The 24,288-nt window shown below is 37.3% G+C and overlaps 1 protein-coding gene across 1 annotated transcript in view; it reads left to right on the forward strand.

Moving 5' to 3' along the window:
* Window positions 1-24,288, forward strand: part of ITGBL1 (integrin subunit beta like 1) — a 153,415-nt gene that overhangs the window by 49,478 nt on the left and 79,649 nt on the right. The window contains exons 3-4 of the mRNA XM_009644540.1: window positions 17,867-18,013; window positions 23,445-23,567. Of these exons, the coding sequence (XP_009642835.1) occupies window positions 17,867-18,013; window positions 23,445-23,567 (270 nt within the window). The remainder of the gene's footprint in view (window positions 1-17,866; window positions 18,014-23,444; window positions 23,568-24,288) is intronic.

Here is a 24,288-nt window from a genome sequence, read left to right on the forward strand (position 1 = left end):
AAGCCATCATAGTCAGTCTTACACTTATCCATATTCATAAGTTTCAGAGTGTTGGCATGAATTTGTTGACCTTGTCTAATCTATCTTTCAAATTGATCTACTTCTTAGAACAACTAACAAATCCATAATAAGCAGACATTATTAATTTCCATGATAATTGATTTTCCACAGAGTATGAAAGCTAGCCACGGTTACACATTGTGAAACAAAGCTGTGCTACCAAAAGGGGGAACAGGGAAACTTGGAGTTGTTTTTATCTTTCAAGACACTATTTTAACAATGATTAATTGCATTATTCTTATTTTCTGTGACTCTAGTATGTTCTTTTTCCAAGTTAGTTTCTTTCTTTTTGTCTTTTCTTTAAAATTCTATTAATAACCATTTAATTCTCTGACTAGCCAGGGTCTTGCTGTAACTAGATGTGTTTGTGATTATGTCACACTTGAAAAAGCATGAATAACCAGCATGAACAGAAGAATTATGAGTGCAAAACACATTGTGTTAGAGTTCCTATTAGTCTGCATCAGTCAGAAGCAGAAATCCTTGATTTCTGAACTTTCCTTATTGGCTCCTTTTAGTTTTTCTAGACCTTCCACCCTCACCTTCCCTCTCAGAATGTTTCTAAAGTGTACAATTAAGACAAGGCCTTGGAAAAAGAAAAATAAAAAGAAAATACTCTTCTATTATCAAGACAGCTTGGTGAAACTTCTTTAACTGTTTGACTCTTTTTTTTTTCCCTATTGTCTCCTTTAAAAGGTTCATCATCTTAATCTCAAACTCAGACTTAGAAGAACAGTAAGAATCATGTTTACTGAATCCCTAATTTAAGAGAGGGTTTTTTTGTTCTTCTTTTTTCATTTATTACCACCAAAGTTCTTAGGAATTTTCTCTTTTGAAAGATGACAAAGAATCTGCCTTTTTGTCTCTGTATATGAAAGATCTGTTAACAAAAGCTACCCAACACCCTTTGTTAGAACAGCCTTCCTTTCTGCTGCTGTGATTGAGCTTTTGACTATCCCCTGATCATTTCATTAGATGAGAGGACTTCCGTGTCATGAGCAGAATGATTAGATTTGAGATTGAAACCAGACGTGAAAAATCAATGTGAGTTTTGCCATTGACTTCAGCAGGCTGGTTGCTTCTGTTTCCTTCTCTGCTTTCAGGATTCATTCTGAATGCTCTCTTCCGTTCCTTCCCAGCTACCTAATCTAAGATGGAAGTGCATAGTGCAAATTCTAGGGAGAAGACCACTGACCTACATGACCTGAGTGTGGAGACAGACCCTGTCTCGCTCTGCCATATGAATGCCTTGGGAATATTAGCTAAACTCTCGTCTTACATGTTTTTCCAGTACATTTTATTCCCTGTCTGTAAAGCATGGGTAATTTCCGCCCTCCCTCCCCACAATTTGTGGGCATTGTGAATGTAAATGGCCACACAAACACTAATAGTAGGTTGTGATATGCTGAGGTGATATGGCAATGGAACTGTAGAAATATCTGAAATTAAAAGAATTCAGGACTCCACCTGAAATTACTTCAGAACTTCGAGATGTATTTCCCTGTGCTTCATACTTTGTCAGAAATGGAAAGTGTAATTCAATTGTTTGGATTGATTTTTATTTTTTTTGCTAAATTCATTACTTATTAGCACTACATTTAAATGTGCATCAAGGAGAATAACAACATAAAGAGACTGATTAGTTCAATTATGCCACCCACACCTAGAAATAATCTTTTTGCACTAGGAATCTGAAATACAATATTTTAAGAGCAAATAAAACAATCTGTTCACCTTTTATCCATTATGTTCTTCTAGTTTAAGAGATTTCTCTGATTTATTTCAAACCAAGGAATAAAAATAGAGTTAATTTCCGTTTGCCATGAATTGCAGTCCCTGGTATTTTAAAAACTTATAATACAGTGCTGATTACTCTTTGTTTAAAAGGATGGTAATCTGTGCATACTATCGCAGTTGGGGCCCTGTTCCCACCTGCCAGCTATTTTCTCACCATGTCTCTGGGCAATTAGTTTTTAATTTTGCTCTTTAAGTTATCCGACATAAAGAATAAATAATATAATAGCGCCTACTCTGCAGAAGTTGTGCATTACTTTGTCTCTCCCTACATTGTCTGACCGTGCTTTCTACAGAAAGGTCTGAGCATATTCACCCACCCGATTTCAGCGATGTACCTGAGGCACCAAAGTTCGGAGCTTATCTAGCTCGCTAAAATGCTTACATTGGTTCCCAGACTGTGCTGTGCAGATCTGCAAGTGGCCATGAACTATGCATAAAGTTTTCACAAAAGGCAACTGAAGGAATCGGGTTCTAATATATCCAGCTTTCATCTTAACCAAGGAACTCAAGTACATTCTTTTCCATGGGAAGAATTGAAGGGCCATGTAAGAATTAATAATACTCAGATACCAGGCTAATCTAGAGTGCTTTCACAATTCTCTCTAAATAAATATCTAGAAAAAAGTATTTTCTTTTTTATCCCCTCCCCCACCTTCTCTCTGCCAGTCTTCCTATTTGCAAAGAAGGTGCAATGATTTCTTAAGGAATCCTGTTTTGAATACCTTATTTCTTCACTCATCGTCCTGTTACTCCACTTGCTGAGCTCTTCTGATTGAATCAAGTCACTGGATTTAGAACATTTTCAGAAGTCAGGGTGCTACTGATGCAGACCTGACCTTTTTTGAAGACTGACTGCAATTGGAATATATTTTAGCCTTCTGTCTCTATTAGGTTAGGGATAAAATTTCCCAAATACCATCCAGAATGTTTTGAAAAGCGAAGTCTCTTTTAGTTTCGCCGAGAAGCCGGTGCACAACTTGGTAAATTGGCAAGGCTGGATTTTGGAGACTGTGATAACAACAGGACATGCTGCAGGAGTCTGGACTCAAGAAGAGAATGTCACCCTGAGGCATGTTCTAAGAAACAGAATCCGTCTTTATTTTGCTGAACTTCAGATTCTTGTTAAAGCTTATAAAGAACCGCACAATCTCTGAACAGGTTAAAAGTTCGCAAGTGTTTATCTTTTTAGAAAAGCATAGGGAAAAAATTAGATAGTATTAAGAGATGATTAATGTTCAAAAAGCAAGGGAGGAAGAACCTAATACCTAGCAGTACAGTGGGGAAGAGTACCGCCAAAATAAATCCTGAGAAGCATTTGTTTAACGTTTGGCACTGCTGAAAAGAGTTGATAAATGTGGGAACAACATAATGTGCTTAGAGTTATATTTCACTTTTAACCCATGCTCTTCACTGGAATGCTGGCATATGCCCCTCTTACGTGTCATTGGTGGTCGGATATTTTCAAAACTTTCTAAAATGAGATTTTAATGCACCTGTGGTTTCCCCCCCTCAATAATGGACTACTGAGACTATATGCAATGCTCAGTTTGTTTTTAAACATTACTTCAAGCTAGCATATGCTTGAATACTCAGACTCAATACAGCTCTTCTTTTTGTAATGACTTTTCCCCATATGCTAATAAAAGTTTTGGAGAGGTTAGTGACTCAATTTCAGGGATTACTAGCTGGTATTTAATAATTTAAATCTATGTTATGACAAGCTACGGAACTGTTGTCTCCTGCTTATATTCTCTATGTCAAGTGTGCATCTGCATTCTTTTGGGGAGAGAGGAACCAGATTTCCTACGCGACACAAGTCTAAAGGAGATGGTTAATGATACTTATGATCTTGGCTTAGGGATTCATAAATTACTAGAGAACTTTCCTGTTTAACCAAAAGACTGAAAAATATGTTTTTGATTTAAATCTGAGGAAACTCATTAACTTTGTTTATGCTTTCTTGCTGAGATGCTGCTGTGCAAAGTACACCCACAAAGAATTTATTTTAAACTAAGCTTTTTAACAAAAGCTGTAGGAAGAATGTACAAGTAGATCCCTTAATTCACTACATATGTAAAAACATCATAAAATAAAATCATTATCCATTCCAATTAACTAACTATATTTAGCATGAAGTTATGGGGAAATTATGTTTTGCAAAACATATACACAACTTTGATAACAAGTATTAAAAATGAATCTATTGTTAATAAATAACACTAAATGTAATTATTTCAGATAATACAGTACATCTTCTAGGAGATCCTTGGTTTGAAATAAGTCCTTGGATCAACAGTCAGTCATTCCTCAAGCACAATTACTGAGTAATGGTAACGTCTCATGATGCTCCTAAATTTCACTTAAGTGTAGTCATTGTGGGAGGCTTATAGTTGTTTTATGAGTATGTGTCCCCCTTTCTCCCCCCCGGTTCACTATGCAAAGGAGACGTAGCATAAATTTATTAGCTTCTGACTCAATGGTGACTACATAGTCATCGAATAGGCCTTGTGCTGTGAGTTGGCTTGAATTAGGCATAGGTTCTCCTGTGTGCGGCTCATATACAGGTTGCGCCAGGTTTGTCATTTTGACCTTTTGGGCATTAGGTTTACCATGCTGTGAATAATATCTAAGATTCATTTTTGTACTCTGCAGAGCTGTCTTACCCAGCTGACTTGTTCCGTGTAATATTTATGTAACTGGCATGTTTGCTGTGAGCTTGTTTGAACAGTTGCTAACCAGCAAAATGTAGAAGGTCTGATTTATTTTTTTTGGAGAATGCTACAGAGAATTGTAACATACCTGTGCTAGTGTTTGTTATGGATCCCAGTCAGAAAGGCACTCAGACTCCATAAGGTATTGTTTAAAATACCTTTTACTGGAGATAATACAAGAAGGACAAAGGGGATAGCACAGATAATCTGATGCCTCTTCAGATGCTGGCGCAGCATCGGGTGGAGTTCTGATCAGGGCACGGCAGGCTGCCTGGATCTTGTCTGCGCCGAGGTTCTCCAGCGTTATGACCTTCAGGCGTCTTACAGGATTTTCTCAGAAATAATCATTATGGGTCATTTCAACTGTCAAGTGAAAGGGCGTTCACATGAGAACTTTAAGAAAAAGGCAAAGGCACACAGGTGGCATCCTCAGCAGGCGTTGCATGTGAGCCTGGCCACATATTTCATATGTAGCAAATCAAATGTTACTAATAAGCTCACCCAGTCCTTAAAGGAAGGCCTGTGGTATCAACCTGTGCTCTACTTAGCCTGCAGTACCAGCTGCATTCATTTTGAATGTGCAATGTGTATAACATAACTTTACCCCTAAATAACTTTCTGATTTTTTTCCCCCCAGTGGTCTGATACACTGGTAACTTTCGAAGTTAGTTTGTACTTAACTGTATATATGTTAGCCATATCATCTTTAGCTAACTCTTCAGTTTAGTAACTAAGCTTTTAAGGTTTAGCTACAAACCTCCCATTAATGCAGCTCTTCCTTCAGGTACCCAGAGATGAACTAAAAGCAGCTCTTCCCACAAAATGTCTTCCAGCACCCAGGGTTTAGAAACCCTGACTTCACTGCAGGGAGAGCTTGGTGATGTTACATGGCTGATTTCTTCAGCAGGTGGTTCTCACTCTCTGCAGCTCTGTCTTTAAGAACAGCCAGGAATGGGGCAGGTGGGGGCACCGGGGCAGCCCCAGGCATCGGCCATCGAGCACCTCTCTGGGGATGAGTATAGGCCAAGTGCAGGCTGGGATGTGGGCCCATGGGTGAGCTTAGCTCAGCAGGACCCATGGCTGGGCAGGGCTGTGGGGAGCTGGAGACCAGCCCTGCTGTGGTATTGCTGGGGCAGGGGCTGATGGCCTGGGTGGCTGACATGGGGACCTGGGCCATGGGCAGTGTGGGGGCAGCCCTGGGAGGCTGGTCATTGACAGGGAGGGATGGTGGTGCCCTCAGGGCACAACAGGCTCATGAAACTGCTGGAGGAAATAAAAACATTGCAGGGGAGGGGAGCCCAGAGTTTTTTACTATATGCACGGTCACTAATGTTTGATCAGAGCAGACTCTCAAAGCTCCAGGGGATACCGGGGTGGGAAGCATGGCATTTGACTAGGTGGAGAGAGGCAGCAGCCATGGCACCACCACTTAGCTGTAGCTCTTTAGACCAGAGCGTTGGTGCTGCTGGCATTAGGGGTAGCAGAGAATTTTTGAATGAAACAGGATTTCACTGGAAACTTCACATTTGTTGAATCCAGAAGGAAAAGATCTTTCCTCAAAGTGCTTTTCAAAGATCTACAGCTGGAAACTTCAAGAGCTCTGGTACAAACACGGCTTCCAAGGTTTCCAGACTTACTGGCAGACAGCCAAAGAGGTGAAACTGTGGAGGCCCTCGGGTTTTCACAGGTTCCTTTCTTGTGCCAATGGGAACCTAGAAGTCCTTTGATGGTTTGGCTTAAATCAAATAGCTGCTGGGCCGACCTTTGGTGGCACAGTTGTTAATAAATTTATGTGCCCTTTTTTTTGAAAATAAAAATCCTGCAGCATTTGTGGGGCTTTTTGGGGTGGCGGTGGTGAAGTCAAACATCAACTGTTTAATCTCACAGAGAATCTGGAAGTCTCCTTCAGTCGGTTTTGCATCATCACTTTTGGGCTTATGGAGCCCACAGCTCATGTGCAGCCATGGACCATGGAAGGAGACAGTGAAGGGTATCTGGGCCAACATTTATTAGTGAACCTGGAGCACACACCTAACCAGCTCAGACTCAGGAAGTGGGGTTTATTTAACTCAGTTATTTCAGCTCTTGAGCATGGTAAGACAAGCATGAACCTGCTGGGTTTGTAAATCTTCCTTTCCCACAAGAATGTAGTTTTTAGAGTGTCTACAGGCTTTTATATAGCTAAATATGTGAAGCTTCTTTGTATTTTTTTTCCTTTGCTGCAAGTTATGTCATGGAAATGAATTGTTCATGTCTCAGGTGTAATTTTGTTTGATATGTGCAGTATCTGTACAAAAGTCTACACTGGGAAAGTAACACATGGAAAAGCGGTCTTCTGGAGAAGCCAAAGAATGCTTGCTCTGCCTATTAAAAGATCTTCTTACTTAAAAGTTGATTCTTTTTGGTCTTCAAAAAATGAGAAACCATTTGGTTAAAAATAAGTAAGGAATCTTTCACAGAACCACTGAATTATTAACGGAAACCTTGACTCTAGACTGTTTTGATGGATACAACTAATTTATCTCTGTCTCCCTGAGATATTTATATCATCTGTCTAAACAGCATGAATCACATTTAAAATTATATCAACTTGTGCCACCTCCGGGGTAACAAACTGAAGCTGATTCAACTGAATGTTGCTTTCCTTCATTTTAATCATTCACAATATCTAATTGATTTTTATTAGAATTGAGTCTGCTCACTTTACAGACAATTTGAATTCATAGCCGATAGGGGGGAAAAGGAAAAGCCTCTGATCAGCAGTATCAGGGTTTTTTTGTACCCTTTTACTACAGATAGAGGAAAAATGCATATTGCCTTTGATTCTTGAACTATGTGTATGTATACACAGACACAAATTTATTTATACTAGTTACACATATTTGCTAATAAAACACATAGCTTTTTACATATATAAATATAGGGTTTATATACTCTTCAAGTAAAAGACTCAAGCTATGAAAGACATTTTGATCTCAGAGCACTGTCCAGTACATAAAAATGCTAAAAAACATGTATTACCTTTGCCATGTGTTGCAACTGGAATCAATTAATTTGGAGTAGCAAAGTTTTGGAAATTTTCCTGTCTTGCACATTATTTTTTTGTAAACAATAGCCAAAAAAGATTCCAGAATTTGCCATGAAATGAACTTCCAAAAAATCCTTTTAAGTCAGTTGAAACTTTTTGATATTAAAAATGTGTTTTATTTTGTAATTTTGCAAGCTATCTAACAAAGCTACATAGAACACAGTATAATCAAACCAAGTAGCTGAAATGAAAATGTTTTATTCTCTTCAGTTTTGTTTCTTATTCATGTCATCCCCTCTTTTCCCCACTAACTAGAATAACATTTGCAAAACCTTGTGGCTTACTTTTAATAAAATTGTATATTATTAAAATTTTATCCAAGCATTTTAGTTTTAGTAAATAACCTGTTGAATGTTTTAACTTACTGTGCTCAGTTCTGGGCTCCCCAGTATAGGAGAAATATGGAGCTACCAGAGAGAGTCCAGCAAAGAGCCACAAAGTTGATGAAGGGACTGGAACATCTCTCCTATGAGGAAAGCCTGAGAGAGCTGGGACTGTTCATCCTAAAGAGAAGGCTCAGAGGGATTTCGTCAATGTATATAAATACATAAAGGGAGGGTGCAAAGAAGACAAAGCCAGGTCTTTTTGGTGGCTCCCAGTGACAGGACCAGAGGCAATGGACACAAGCTGAAACACAGGAGGTTCCCTCTGAACATCAGGAAAGACTTCTTCACAGTGAGGGTGACTGAGCACTGCCACAGGATACCCAGGGAGGTTGTGGAGTCTCTATCCTTCAAGTTATTCAAAAGCTGCCTGGACATGGTCCTGTGAAACCAGCTCTAAGTGGCCCTGCTTGAGCAGGGAGGTTGGACTAGATGGCCTCCAGAGGTCCCTTCCAACCTCCACCAGTCTGTGATTCTGTTATTTGTGACTTTCTTTAGTCATGACATATACCAATGGGTATATCATTGATAACATATGCCAATGAATATTTCAAAGACTGTGATGTAAAGTGTAAAGTGTGAAGATTGCAATTACCTAGATTACTCAGTAAAATGGTTGTAAAATTAAAACCACTTGCCTTCCCAATAACTGAATTTACCAAATATTGTATGATCTTGTGCAACCTGAGACTATTAACTAAAGCAGGCTTAAGCTTTAGCAGATGGATAATTTAAGTGGACATTTAGGTAATTCAAAATGAAAATAACTCCTTTGACCAAAATGGGGAAAAAGGATAAAAGAGAAAGGTTTGGACACCCAGAATGGGCTATTCTGATTTGAAAGTCTGTGATTAACTAAACATCCCCATTAAACACGATAGGATCAGATCCTCCATATTACACTGTTCTAATACATTTTTCCTGAAAACTTGCTTTTTCGTGCCTTATTTGGGGTTTAAGCAGAAGCAGGTAGATGGGGATGTAGAAAGAGCTGTATAACCATATTACCTGACACACACAGAGTTATGTGCAGAGAAATGTTAAGAGCACAGGAGACAATCTCACCTAGATCTGTCTCTTGATATGACTGATCTTCAGTACGTAATAGAACAATGAGAGAGAAAAAAATCAAAAAATTAAACCAAGTCATGGGCCAAGTAAAAGAGTAAAAATCCTTCCTGGCCTCTTTCACAAATTGTTATTCTGAAGTTCTGAAATATAGGATTAGGGTAGTACATACTAAAACCAACTTATGACCAGCATGTGCAATTAAAGTATTTTGTAAGCATTACTGTAATTTAAATTCTAATCTTGGCAGTGGAATTGCCGTTGACAGTAAGTGTAGTTTTACATTTCAAGACTAAGTAAAATCATTCATGATGACCGCTTTGGACAGAGGAAGATAACTGTAGTCTCAGTAGGGGATAGTATTCTCTTTTTTCTCCCCCCCCCCCCACTTTAAGGTAAAAGTTTGAATTCTTTAAACAGTCTGGTGTTTTTATCTTCTAGAAATAGTTTTCTACTGATATTGGTTAGTTCATTTTAATGACTAAAATACCCTCCAAGGGGCAACATTTTTTTTTTTTAAAATTCCAGTTTAATTTTCTAGTCAATTTCCATTTCTAAAGATACTGATTTTAGAGTATTGTTTGATCTGATCTATAGTTTCTCGTTTCTACTACTGTAATAAACAACAGTTTTTATCTAATGAGAGCACGTTACTTACAGATCATGTATGCTCCTGATGTGATCCTTAAGTGTTTTCTTAAAATATTCTCCTGAAAATATTAATGCTTCTAATCTCCTAATAATTTAGCAATAGTACTTTAAAAACAACTTGTTTGCACAACCTGTATTGAGATACAGGTAGAAGATTTTAAAACTGCGATATTATTGACTCAAGTGATGGAGAACACACCAAACTAGTAAGTTCCTTATGTCAGGATGGAAGCAAGAGGGTACTGCTAGAAATAATACTGAAGAGTGTGTATAATAGAAATATCTATTATAGTTAGTTGATTTACAACCTGAAAATTAAATAACATCAGTAGTCACACCAACCTCTGGGATATTTTTTATATTGTAATGTGGGTTCTGACTGATTTTCTTGTTTCAGAACACTATTGAATATTTGCTTACTAAAATATTGTGCTAAGTAATCCCTGCAACACATAGCACAAGAAGTTCAATAGGACTTTTTTTTTTTTTTTTTGCTTTATCTACTAGACGGCTTTTCCTTAAGAAGTATATACAGTAGTTTGGTTTGGTTTTATCCTTTCTCTAGTATCTCTGTTGCAGTTATGATTTAACACCATTTGTGATGGTTTTTTTGTTAAAGTGCATCCAGTAATAAATAAATTGAGATTATTTGCCACCACATTTTGTTTTAACTCTGAAAATCCATTTCAGATGGACTTAAAGGAGCGGGGGGAATCCAATCACTAACAAGAGCTGAGAGACAAACTGTGTTACAGACCCTGCGTGCTCTTGTCACGGTGACTCAGTCACTTTCCCAGGCCACCCAAAGGCCAGAGCTGAATGTTTGTATCCATGATTCTGGGATACTTCAAGGTCTGGACACCCTAAATAAACACAGAGACATTGGCTTAATGTAAGAACTTCTAAGTTCAAAGTTTTTTGCATTTTTAATAGCCTTTTGAGCATAGGTAAATAAAGGTTTAGGTTTTTCCCTCCGTAAAGCCCTCTTGGGCTTACTGTGTCACTTTGAAAATCTCTGATGCAGTTCTTATCAGGGCTGCAGTTTGATGATAAAGGGGCTTGAGTGGCAAAATTGGCTTAGAATTATGGAATCATAGAACCATTTAGGTTGGAAAAGACCCTTAAGATCATCAAGTCCAACCATTAACCTTACCCTGCCATCCCACCACTAAACCATGTCCCTAAGCAGCTTGTCTGCCCGTCTTTTAAATACCTCCGGGGATGGGGACTCCACCACTTCCCTGGGCAGTCTATTCCGATGCTTGACAACCCTTTCTGTGAAGAAATTTTTCCTGATGTCCTATCTAAACCCACCCTGGTGCAACTTGAGGCCATTTCCCCTCATCCTATTGCCTGTTACCTGGGAAAAGAGACCAACACCCACCTTGCTACAGCCTCCTTTCGGGATGACAACATTTGAGCTTGAAATGTTCTATCATTAAGCAGCTGTTTTCCTTCAGATTTCCCCGTTTGGTTTTTTTTTTTAATTGTTTCTAAATTCAGATCAGTCCCCTTAACAAATCTATATTTTAGCCTTACAGTGTCAGCATAAGAAGAGAAATAAGTGATTGGGATGTGAAGGAGGAACCAGTGCTTTTGTGAAAACCCCAGCATTGCTGAACGTAATTTTGGTAGGGACAGGCTTCCCAGGGTATAATGTAAAAGTCTAGAAGACAGCTGGCTTTCTTTAGAGGTAGCAGAACATAAACAACTAAGGCCCCAACGTTAAAGAGAGATTCATTTTGAGCATACTGACATAGAAAAAGAAAAGTAATGACACTGACATTTTTTTTTCAGAAACCACAAGTGTTTCAGAAACTGCAACTCCAACAATTCTGAAAAAAGAGATGCAGAGATATGCTTCAGCTGAATGCGAGGCATAGTTATTGAGAATCTCAAATGAAACTAAACAGAATAAGCTATTTTGCTAATCTTACCCTAGTGTAATCTGAAATATTTTTGCTAGTTTCACATTGGTGTAATGTAACAGAATCTGCTTCATTAACTACAGGAAAGAAACATGCGGTTGGAAAGAACTATTGAAAACATCTTCACTGTGCTGGTCTAGGTTGAAAGTACAGAATAATGTTTTAATTTTTTACTTACTCATCCTTCTTATCTAACATCCCAATTTAAAGCAGGAATCCATAACAACACGTTCTTCATATTTCTTCACCGATTTCATGAAGTGTTTTTTAGATTTGAAAAGCACTTCATGAATCACTCAGTGGTTGCTAAAAATGAATAATAATAAGCCCAATTCAGTTATCATGCCAGCTGCTGATTTCCTTCTGATGGCTGACTTTATGTGATAGAGAGGAATCCTTATGCTAAATCTCACCTGCCTGTAGGAAATTGATTCCATTAAAATTTTAGAATGAGAACTGCCCTCAGTTGTGTTCTTACATAGAATAATTGGGCTTTAGTTATTAAAAGTAAGGACAATGACGACATCTGAGTGTATTTTAATGTCTCGTCAAACAGCCTAGATCTTCGTACTCCAATAACAGACTTATTTTATAGTGAGAGTTACTGTGCTATAACTAATGCTGCACTACCACATAAATAAGTGTTCTACCAAAGGCAGAATCTCCAATAGTGTTGGCTTTATCTAAGAGCTTGGTCCTTGCAGTTCAACAGCCATGATTATAGTTTATAATTGCCCTTAGACAGGGAGTGCTCTTTTCATCCTACTGAGAAAAAGGGTGAATGTAATTTCAAAGATACTATATTGCTTCACTCATGGGGTTGTTGTTTGTTTGTTTGTTTATTTTTTAAACTTCCTATCTCTAATGATATATAACATCTGAAAGCTCTCAAACACTATAGAAAATGTCTGCGACAAACTTAATTATCATTATTGGCTGTATAAAGAAGAAAATTTAAGCTCATCTCTTGGAGCCCTGGTGATGTCCTGTGCCATAGGTTAACCAGAAAATCAAAGACCCAAGAGTTGAATCCAGTCACCTTTCTTTCAATTTGTAGTCTTAACCTCAGGATCAGGCTTTTCTTGTTTTTCTTTTCTGTTAAGTGGTCCTAAGGAGTCTGCGTTTTTGTGCCCCACCATTGGTCAGTAGACAAGATAATCATGGCACATAGATAAGTATACATTTCTGGTTTACCCAATAATTATGTAATATAATTGTTTTCATAAACTGATGGAGTTCAACCTGTATCTAGGCTGATCTCCTCCTCTTTTTTTATTCAAAGTGTGTCAGGATATTTAAAACCTGACATAGATTATTCTATAGATAACTGAAGCAAAAGAAAATAAATGAAAGAATCTTTAGTTGCACGCTTACATGTCTAGCGATGCACCAAACTCCAAAGTCCCACCAGGTAAGTTTATCAAGAATTGCATGCTTCCCAGGAGTTTCATGAAGACAGCCAGCCCAGCCTCTGAGGACTATCCAGCCCACACAGGGCCTGAGTCACTCCGCAGAAGTGCCTGTCTCTCATGATGGATTACAGATGGATCCCAGTGAAATCAGGCTTCCAAATTGGTGCCTTGTTTCAGATGTGGATTCAGAACTTTTTGTGAGAGATTTTTTGCCCTTGGACCTATAGCTATGCAAACATGTAGTAGAAAAACATATTTTAGAATGCTCTTAGAGTCTAAGGACAAAAGCATGTAATCAGAGCCAAATGACTCTGGTTTAAATTACCATCTTTCAGCTGAGATGTTTTAATTTCTAGCTTATTGCAACTTTGCAAGTGGCTAAAATACAAGTGTTTTTTCCCTGGAAAATTGACTCATCCTTCTGAGGTTTACAAAACCTAATGGTAATTTTCCAGCATAAACTGGACCCATGTCCATTTTACATACATTGTGCGTAGCATTTCAAATGTAAGTTTGCTACCATTTTCTGTCCCTACTGATATATCTTTAACGTGTACATCTCAGACTCTTTTCAGTCTAAGACTTAATCACACCATCTTTCCACAGTTGACATGGGTATACACTCAGGCTCTACATTTTCTTTCCAACTGGGGAGGCCTCAGCCTATGGCATCGTTTCCTTGTGCCTGGTGTGTGACCCTGTGCTTTGCATTTCTAGTTTCAATCCACTTTTAATACTTCAGTCCTTCAGACTGTCAGTCCAGTTAATTCTGTATGATTTTCTATCTTCAGCTTTCTCGTGAGGGCTTACAGGTTTGTATCATTGGCAAATGTTGTTAGCATGCTCTGATTTTTTGTGTCGATATCAGTAAAACACATTTGGTTCCAAAACCATCCTTTGAAACATCACCAGTAATTTTTTTCTATCCTATTTTTGTCCTAATGTTGTTTCCTTCCCTTAAATCAAGTTGTGATTCTTTTACATTTCTAGAGTACCTTATCCGTAATAATTTTTTTATCCCAAGTGACATTGTGTCCAATATGTATGATCATATCAGCTAGGTTTCCTGCTGTGTTCCTTTTCTTAAAATATCAGTTATTTTATAAAGAGAGATTTGGCATAATGGTAGTCTATTTTGGGATAAAACATAAAATTCATTATATTCCGTTTTTCATTACTTCAGTGTCTCTAGCTATGCAATGCTTCATAATTTGTTGCAAATCCTTGCACAGCTCATGAGGTCAGAGCTACTTGTTTTTATGTCGCCAAGATCACATACATCCCTTTTTCTTAAAAGAAAAAAAAAGTTTTTATTTTTCAGACACTTGATTGTCAGCCTGATATATTCATTAAAAGTCTTTGTTATTAAACTGGCCTTTCATGTGCAAGTATTGTAAGTACTCTTGAATGGAGATTATGGGGTCTTGCCCTCCTAGTCTAGACATTTCCTTAAAAACAGTTTTATGTCTTTGTTTTGTTCTCATCTTAGATGAGAATTTTCATTTCCACAGTCTGTATCATTAGCCACACTGCATTTGCTACTGTAGTCAACATCCCCATATTAATTTTGTTTTGGACTGTCTGTAAATTATCTTTAATCTTAACTGCTTTTTGCTCCTTAGTGAAGCCACTCTTTTTCCTGGTTTTTTTTTTTTATTTGGATGATGAAAGTACATTTTAGTACTTGCAATTTTGCAAGATCTGACCCTGCCTAACATTTTCTGTTCTCACTATCTCCATATATTTTCTGACATCTGACAGTTTTCCTTGCATATTAGTTTCATTTTCCACCCTACAAGCTTTCTGCATACTCCAGATATACTCTCTGAGGTGACTGCTCATCTCGTTAGAAAAGGAGCCCTTTGTTATAAAAGGTTTTTCCATATGTTTGAAGCTGCAAATTTTTCACAGCCCACAGCCACAGTCTTTTTCTTAAAGGAATTCTAGCACTTTCTTGAGTCTTCATGATTTCCCTTATTTTCGGATTTTTAAAGTGAAATTCTGATTTATTTCTGTTACATCTGTTAAATTCTGATTTATTTCTGAACACTTATTCATGTTACAGGCATTTAAAACATGAATGAAGGTGTTATCACTTACTCTGAGATACGGCTTTCTTGAGCAATTATTTAATAACGTCTTGTAGCTCATGTTTCTTGTGCTATGTGTCACATCCTTGTCTACTCCTTATTGGTAGAAATTATTTTCTGGGAAGTTAACAATATCACCTCACAGCTTTCCTAGTGCTATTTACTCCTTATTTATTTTTTTATAATATTATTTGCTTTCTAAATAATATCAAAATTTATATACAACAAAAGGCATCCTACACAAAACTTTCTGAAAGGAATCTGAAACCAATTAGAAGCAATCTTATGGTCTTCCAAAATAGTGATGTGATGAACTATAAACCAAGTATGTCTACCCTTTCTAATTTTCTTACAGCAATTGTTCAGAAAGGTTGGGAAGATACAGTGAGTTATACAAGCTATTGCAGGCATTTTTATGGCCTTCTGCACTTCAGTATAGTCCTCTCACCCAAATTTTTGGGCAGAATATTACCATTGCTTTACAATTAAAAAAATATCCAATTGGTAAAATTATGATATTTTAAGGGGGTGGTCAAGGTGAAAATCATTAGTGCAATCTTACAACTTCATACTGGTTAAATTCCTTATAGTTGCTTTCGGTTGCATGCAAGAGATCTTCCATTGTTTCTCTCAGTTTAAATTAATTAATTAATTTCAGGGGGTTTGTATTTTCTTGTTAAATAAAGCCAAGAAACCGCTCTGTATGGCTACTCTCATGAAAGTCTTTTGTTCATTTTCTTTAAGCAGGGTGTATGAATTTCAGGTGAAATTACTTTTTTCCTTCACGCTCTATATATTATATTAGTGCATCTCTAACTGAGAGAGATCAGTGCTGCTGGACCATCAGTACTACCCAGCAGTGGCTTCTGCCTTACTCAGTCATTTAGACATGGGAACAGGAAAATAAGTCCTCCTTTTATTAGAGCGTCTTTTCTTCACTGGCAGATGTCAAACTGTTAAATCACAAGAGAGCCTAACATGGAAAAATGCAAAGTCATTGTGATAAGTAATCCTTGAAAGGAAGAAAAATACAGGGAGATGGTTATGTTTTGTCTTTAATTTTTTTAAGCTACCCTAGGACTTATCACCATATCCTGAATGGCTTACTCTGTCGCCTGTCAGTGAAGCAGAGTAGTCACAAGAGTATGTTATTATTTCATATTTTATATCCTACTTTTTTTTTTCCTTGTCCTTTACCAACAGAGAGTTATTCAGCAATTTCTAAGGTGGCAGCTCCTGTTGTAAAACAAGAACTAACATGATTCTCTCATATTTTTTTGAACTATGTTTTTTTCAGCTATTGAAGTGTATCTTGTCTTAGGACCATCTTGGAAGGCAAACAAAATTTTGCTGGGCAACAAAAGATACTCCTCTTTCTCTTTAAAATTTTATATTTACAATAGTTCTTTAAATTCCTTCTCATTGGTAGCAGACTGGGCTTTTATTTTCAGGCAATTGACTCTAACTGCAGGCAGGCAACAGATGCATTTAAACAGACTGCAATAAGGTTCTATTTTTGAGAAGTAGTGATTGGAAGGGAACTTTCTGTCAATCAGATACGCATTAAAATGGTATTTATTTTAACATTTAATATTCTAGTTTAAAAGATATGCAATTGTTTTCACATTTTCTACCTAAAGTTGTAAAGGAATGCTAAAGAGTTAAGTGATAGAAATTTGCACCTGGAATTCAGTGTGCAAAATTGATTCTTAATGTGCAACACAAACAGTGTAAATTGTCAATTCATCTGCATATTTGGGTATTTTTAAAGAAAACTAAAGAATTTTCAAAATCTTAAACTTCCCTTACTTTTATAATTATTCATGCTATTAGATAGATTACAAATCTTAAGCAATGTATTATTAACTGATTGAAGGCTAGCATGCCGTGTCCTAATAGACTGAGCAGCTGCACTGGTTCTTTAAGGTACTTCACACCTAGCAAATAATCATGATTAAACATAGTCCTATGAGTAGCAAAAGATACTACATTGCCAATATTGTGACAATATTGAAAGATAAAATTCAGGTTTGCAGCAGTAACCCAGGAGAGTCTAAGTAGGTGTGAGAGGGCTGGAGGAAGCAGTAGCCAGATGAGGCTTCAGGAAGAAGGATTTGCACCTTTCAGTAGATGTAGGAGCTGCAGCTGCTGCTGTATGAGGGATTTACTGCTTGCTGCTGTAGCTGGCCCTCTCCACGCTCCTTTTCATGGTTTGTACCATAATAGTTAATCCTGTGTTCTCAGGCTGCACTTTCTAGCTGTTCTAGCTGGCCAAGGAGGTGAGTGGAATCCCTGCACTTGGAGTTTTGTTGTGTTAATGACAGTTAACAGTAGAAAAATATGGGAATGAGAAAGAGAGAAAAGTAGCAAGAAAACCCAATTGTTCATACAGGATCTTTTAGTGCTGTATTCCTTCTTAAAAAAAGAATTCATGTGTAGGCCTATCAAAATTACATACATTATATTTCAAAGTCATAAAAAATTCAGGTGTCTCCTCATATTTAAGATCTTATTTATTAATTTCTATTTTTAATTGCATATGAAGTACATTAAGTGAATCTGTTAATCATATTAATTTAAAACTATCATGGATGGAATTTTGAAAAGCTGGATTAGAAAATATCACTTTCTGAATGAAAAAAAAAAGGACTTGACATGCTCTTTTCTTCCATTGCTAGGCCATGGGAAGTGTGACTGTGGGAAGTGCAAATGTGATGAAGGCTGGTATGGTGAAGCTTGTCAGTATCCAACTACTTGCAATCTTACACGGAAGAAAAGCAATGAAATGTGCAAGAATTCTCAAGATGTCATCTGTTCTGGTGCAGGTAAGATGTCTTTTGTTGCTTTTGATGGCTTGGTGTTCTCCCTGACTTATCTTGAGAATCACTGTGATTTCTTTTCTAATTAGGAATTTTATAGAGTATGTTTCAAGATACTGAGAAATAACTGTATGTATACTAAAATGTTAATTTTCCTATAGGCCTATTCCTGTGCATGTGATGTTCACTGATTCAGAATGCCTACTTTAGTACTCTAGTTTATCCATAGCTACTTTAAGTTGATGAAACTGCAGCTGTGTCATGTATTTTGTCCATCGAAAGCTTATGGTAGCGGCATTAACACAGAAAATCACATAATTCTTTTCGTGTTTGTGCTTATAACATGCAGAAATGGCATTTACAAGTATTTTTCCAGGACATTTATAAGCTATACAATTTTTTTGAGACACTTTTGAGCTATAACAATGATTATTAAAACCAGCTGTGGAAGATCTGCTGAGTCATTTTAATGGGGTAGTTCCATCTTCACTTTTCTGATTTGGTAACTCTCTGTTCTCTAATTCTTTAGTTTTGTAACTCATCCTAACTTAAATAGGAAGCCCTTTCCTTAAAAAAAAAAAAAAAATCAAAGGAAAAAGAAACAGCCTTTTAGAAGATTTCACTACAGAATGGTGAAATTTTGAAGGACATTTGCTACCAGTCAAGGTTTGAGACCAAAAAATGCCTTCCAATTTTTCCATTACATTGATCTCCGAGTGAGAGACTGTTTCAAGAACCACACTTCTTCTCACTGTTGCTGGCTTTTAATTTCTGCCTGGGTCCATACATTTTCATACAACTAAATTTCTCACAGGGTCATTGTTGACATGAGCAAAGAACCCAAAGGGTTTGTGGGCCTTGCTGCAGAGAAGCTAGGCTCTCATAACAAGATGTGAAATCAATTTAATGTAAAATTTTAAGCATACAGCTTACTGTAAATGATACATTTCATTTATCACAATAGTATAGATTATACGAAACTCATGGTGGTTTGGCTAACAAATGAGAGATTCCTACATGAAAAACTGACTCAAAAATCAGCATGGTTCATTGTGATAGTCGAAGTACTTAAAACAAGAAAGTTATGACCTTTTTTATTCTTTCTTTCCTTGGCTAGAAGTGGTCCCAGTCTGTCTGCCACTGAGTTTTCACAGGAAAACCAACTCAGCTGAACAACCACTAAAAGTGGCTAAGAGGGGAGTGTTTCTGAGGTCAGGAGAAGAATAAACGCTTTCAGTTTTGCTGGTGTTAAACAGCACAGGAATTCCAATGAGACTGGCTAGGAGTTTGCGGTAACTTTGATGGGGTGTAGCCATACATACTTTGCCTTGATGGGATTGCCTTTCGATCTACTGTCATTGTTGTTGGGGTCTGAGCTCTGTTTTTGAATTGCCAACAAAAGATGGGAAGGATAACATGAGTAGTTGCAAAAACAGTCCTCTGCTGTCACATAGCTAACCATTTATTGTAATTCTTTTCATGAACCAATCAAGATCCAGCTAAAATTTAACTTTTCTGACTCAACTGTTCCTAATAATTTGTCAGAGCTACTAGGGCATCCTACCTAACCTGAGATTCTCTGTACAAGGAATATCCAATTCTAGTCAATGGGAAGGAATGGACACTTTTAGGACACTGTCTGACCTCTTTAGATGCCCAATTCATGAATCAATTTACCATTTTATCTTTTTTCTCAAAATGTTTATTTCTATTTATTTTCCAAGTAATGGTAGCAAATAATTCTAGTTTTGTAGGTTACTTATGTTGTATTATCATTTGTTTTATTATTATTTTATTATATTAGCTCTTGCAAACATTTTAAAAGTTTGCTTTTTTAGACTGTCCTTTTATGTCACAGAGCTCCATTTTTCTGTTCTTTGGATTAATATGATATTTAATAAAACTTGCACTATACTTGTAATAGTGAAATGTAAAATGGTTTCTGCAAACTGATTGTGTAATATCAGCATAAAACTTTTTGGAAGATTTCTTTTGTGTCAATAACCATGTTTTCTGAAATTTGTATGGATGTAATGTGAGGAGTATGAGTCTTGTGAATTAAGTTCCTTTTTTTTTTTTTTTTTAAATCTATACTTGCTGGCATAGTGCACCTGTGACTGATAAAACAGCTTGTGCAAGCCCATTGACCGCAGGGCCCCAGTTAACACGGCACTGCACAAAGTTCCTACCCTTACATTTTAATAAAGATGATAAAGGTAGGGAAAAGGTGTGTTTATAAGACCAGCATGATAACACCTTAATTTCTAACTTGATTTTATATTATTTTTGCATTTTGACTGTATAAATCCTTAATATGTTTATTTATGGCTGTTATATGTTATCCTGCATTAAGTTCCAAACTAGCAAATATCCAGGAGGAGGAGGAGAAGGAGGTTGTTTGCTTTGCCTTGGCAACTGCACTCCACGTCAGATAGACGCTCTGAGAGAAAAGGAGGGATTCTTCCTTCCTTGGGAGCAACAAAACAAACTTTCTCTTTGGGAGGGCAGGTCATGGAGGGAGGCAGCCTCTGAGGTGAGGGGACAACCCTACTCAAAAGGTCAAAAAGTAAATGTGCGACCAGACCAGAGGTGACAGAAACCCATTTTCATCCTTTGCATTGCCTGAGCGCTCTGGCTTTTCCTTATGTCAGAAAGCTTTCTGTTGTGGTTTACGTTGTGAGAAAAAACAGCTCTACCCTTCCAAAGCATTTCTGAGTCCTGGGGATACTTACATTGAGGGAGAATCTCAGGCAGACCTGTGTTCTCAAACCACTAGCTGGTCTGACATGGGTAAAACCCATCTTACTTGTGACAAATCAGCAAGTGTCTTTATTATAGCTCTTAATGTTCCTGCAAAATCTACTCTTTTCTGAGACATCACCCACAAACTGAAGAAAAATGAGTCCTAAAAACTTAAAATTAGATTGGGTCAAAGTCTTGAAATAACAGAATATTATTATAGAAGTTCCTACAATTCCTCAAATGAATGAAATCACTTGTGGGCATCCACAGCACTGGAAAAAAATGCACTTTGCAATAAAATTGTTGATACCTTATTAAAATACTTATGGTTTGTTTAATAATGCTGCAAATGTATTTCTCTGCAATTAGCTTGTCTGTTGTGTAATTAGTGTATTGCTGTGGTAATTGCTTCCTCGCTTGAGTCCTTTTTTCCTGACATCTGATCATAAGGTCTTCATGCAGATGCTTCTCACCAATGTTTGCTTTGATTCCTGGCTTTTTCTCCAAGGCTATACTTATAAAATCTTAATCCTCAGGTGACAGCTGTAGAAAAGTGACCAGAGACTAGACTGCAAAGTAACTTTGTGAACTTAGGCAGACATATTTTCAGGTCCTCAGTAGCCACGCCCTGTTTCTCTCATGTAACATGGCTGTGGAACTGGACAAAACCAGGCTTCATTCTTGAGAAGACGACTAAGCTAAATCTTCTCCTTTCAGGAGGCGGAAGATCTCATTTCCAAAGCTGACTTCATACCTCAGTTGTATGAAGTGTCACAGAGCTCCATTTTGCTGTTCTTTGGATTAATATGATATTTAGTAAAACTTGCACTATACTTGTAATGGTGAAATATAAAATGGTTTCTGCAAACTGATTGTGTAATATCAGCATAAAACTCCTATTTTGGAAGATTTCTTTTGTGTCAATAACCATGTTTTCTGAAATTTGTATGGATGTAATGTGAGGAGTATGAGTCTTGTGAATTAAGTTCCTTTTTTTTTTTTTTTAAATCTATACTTGATGGCATAGTGCACCTGTGACTGATAAAACAGCTTGTGCAAGCCCATTGACCGCAGGGCTCCAGTTAACATGACACTGCACAAAGTTCCTACCCTTACATTTTAATAAAGATGATAAAGGTAGGGAAAAGGTGTGTTTTATATGACCAGCATGATAACACCTTAATGTCTAACTTGATTTTATATTATTTTAGCATTTTGACTGTATAAATCCTTAATATGTATATTTATGGCTGTTATATGTTATCCTGCATTAAGTTCCAAACTAGAAAATATCCAGGAGGAGGAGGAGAAGGAGGTTGTTTGCTTTGCCTTGGCAACTGCACTCCACGTCAGATAGACGCTCTGAGAGAAAAGGAGGGATTCTTCCTTCCTTGGGAGCAACAAAACAAACTTTCTCTTTGGGAGGGCAGGTCATGGAGGGAGGCAGCCTCTGAGGTGAGGGGACAACCCTACTCAAAAGGTCAAAAAGTAAATGTGCGACCAGACCAGAGGTGACAGAAACCCATTTTCATCCTTTGCATTGCCTGAGCGCTCTGGCTTTTCCTTATGTCAGAAAGCTTTCTGTTGTGGTTTACGTTGTGAGAAAAAACAGCTCTACCCTTCCAAAGCATTTCTGAGTCCTGGGGATACTTACATTGAGGGAGAATCTCAGGCAGACCTGTGTTCTCAAACCACTAGCTGGTCTGACATGGGTAAAACCCATCTTACTTGTGACAAATCAGCAAGTGTCTTTATTATAGCTCTTAATGTTCCTGCAAAATCTACTCTTTTCTGAGACATCACCCACAAACTGAAGAAAAATGAGTCCTAAAAACTTAAAATTAGATTGGGTCAAAGTCTTGAAATAACAGAATATTATTATAGAAGTTCCTACAATTCCTCAAATGAATGAAATCACTTGTGGGCATCCACAGCACTGGAAAAAAATGCACTTTGCAATAAAATTGTTGATACCTTATTAAAATACTTATGGTTTGTTTAATAATGCTGCAAATGTATTTCTCTGCAATTAGCTTGTCTGTTGTGTAATTAGTGTATTGCTGTGGTAATTGCTTCCTCGCTTGAGTCCTTTTTTCCTGACATCTGATCATAAGGTCTTCATGCAGATGCTTCTCACCAATGTTTGCTTTGATTCCTGGCTTTTTCTCCAAGGCTATACTTATAAAATCTTAATCCTCAGGTGACAGCTGTAGAAAAGTGACCAGAGACTAGACTGCAAAGTAACTTTGTGAACTTAGGCAGACATATTTTCAGGTCCTCAGTAGCCACGCCCTGTTTCTCTCATGTAACATGGCTGTGGAACTGGACAAAACCAGGCTTCATTCTTGAGAAGACGACTAAGCTAAATCTTCTCCTTTCAGGAGGCGGAAGATCTCATTTCCAAAGCTGACTTCATACCTCAGTTGTATGAAGTCAGACAGTCAACTCTAGGAGTGAATTTTACTTAGGAAAATATGGTGCTTCTTACTGAAAATGAACCACTTGAATGTTGTATCTATTTACAGCTAAGATTAGGCTTTCTGTTGATATGGGTTGTTTCTGTGTCTGTCTCTATTTGGCTGGATGATCTTTAGATTTCAGCCTTCTCAGAAATAAAATATGTACTATCTCTGATGGACTAATTAAACTCTTTCCATGAACTGCAGTCATTGAGTGATGTCTTAAATGTTTACAGGCACATGTCAGTGTGGCAGGTGTAAATGTGCAAACTCAGAAGGAAACGGACTGGTCTATGGTAAATTTTGCGAATGTGATGACAGAGAATGCATAGATGATGAGACAGAAGAGGTTTGTACAGGTATGTTTTTAGTGAGTACAAGAAGAATGGTCCAGATTAATACAGGCTTCTATAAAATAATATAATTGTGTGGACCTACAAAATGTCTTTATTGAATGTATGACTTAAAAGTAACTATATTTGTAAGAATTTAGCTTGAAAATTGTAAGTGGGAATTTCAGATGCAAAAATGAGCTAAGTTAAAGAATGAAGAAATCCTGTGACATCCTCCTCTTTTTGGAAGAACCAAAGAAAGGATTATACAAGGTAATTCACTATGGTAATTCATAGCTTAGTGTGTCTGTCTTCAGTAGAATATAAGAAATGAGAATGCTTTGTGGCACAGATGGGGACAAGATGGAGGACATAGGAAAAAAAAAACAAAAGAAAAAAGAAAAATAGATTATTAAGAATTTTGTCAAGGAAGCAAAAATTAAAAAGAACAAGAATAAATGTAGGATCACAGAATCGCATGGGTTGGAAGGGACCTCCAGAGATCATCTAGTCCAACCCCCTGCTAATGCAGGTTCTCCTAGAGCATGTTACACAGGACTTCATCCAGGTGGGCTTTGAATATCTCCAGAGAAGGAGACTCCACAACCCCTCTGGCAGCCTGTTCCAGTGCTCTGTCACCCTCAAAGGAAAGAAGTTTTTCCTCATATTTAACTGAAACCTCTTATGTTTCAGTTTGTACCCATTGCCCCTTGTCCTGTCGCTGAGCACCACTGCAAAGAGTCTGGCT

Source organism: Egretta garzetta, unplaced genomic scaffold (genome assembly GCF_000687185.1).
Source record: "Egretta garzetta isolate BGI_Z169 unplaced genomic scaffold, ASM68718v1 scaffold548, whole genome shotgun sequence".
Lineage (NCBI taxonomy): Eukaryota > Metazoa > Chordata > Aves > Pelecaniformes > Ardeidae > Egretta > Egretta garzetta.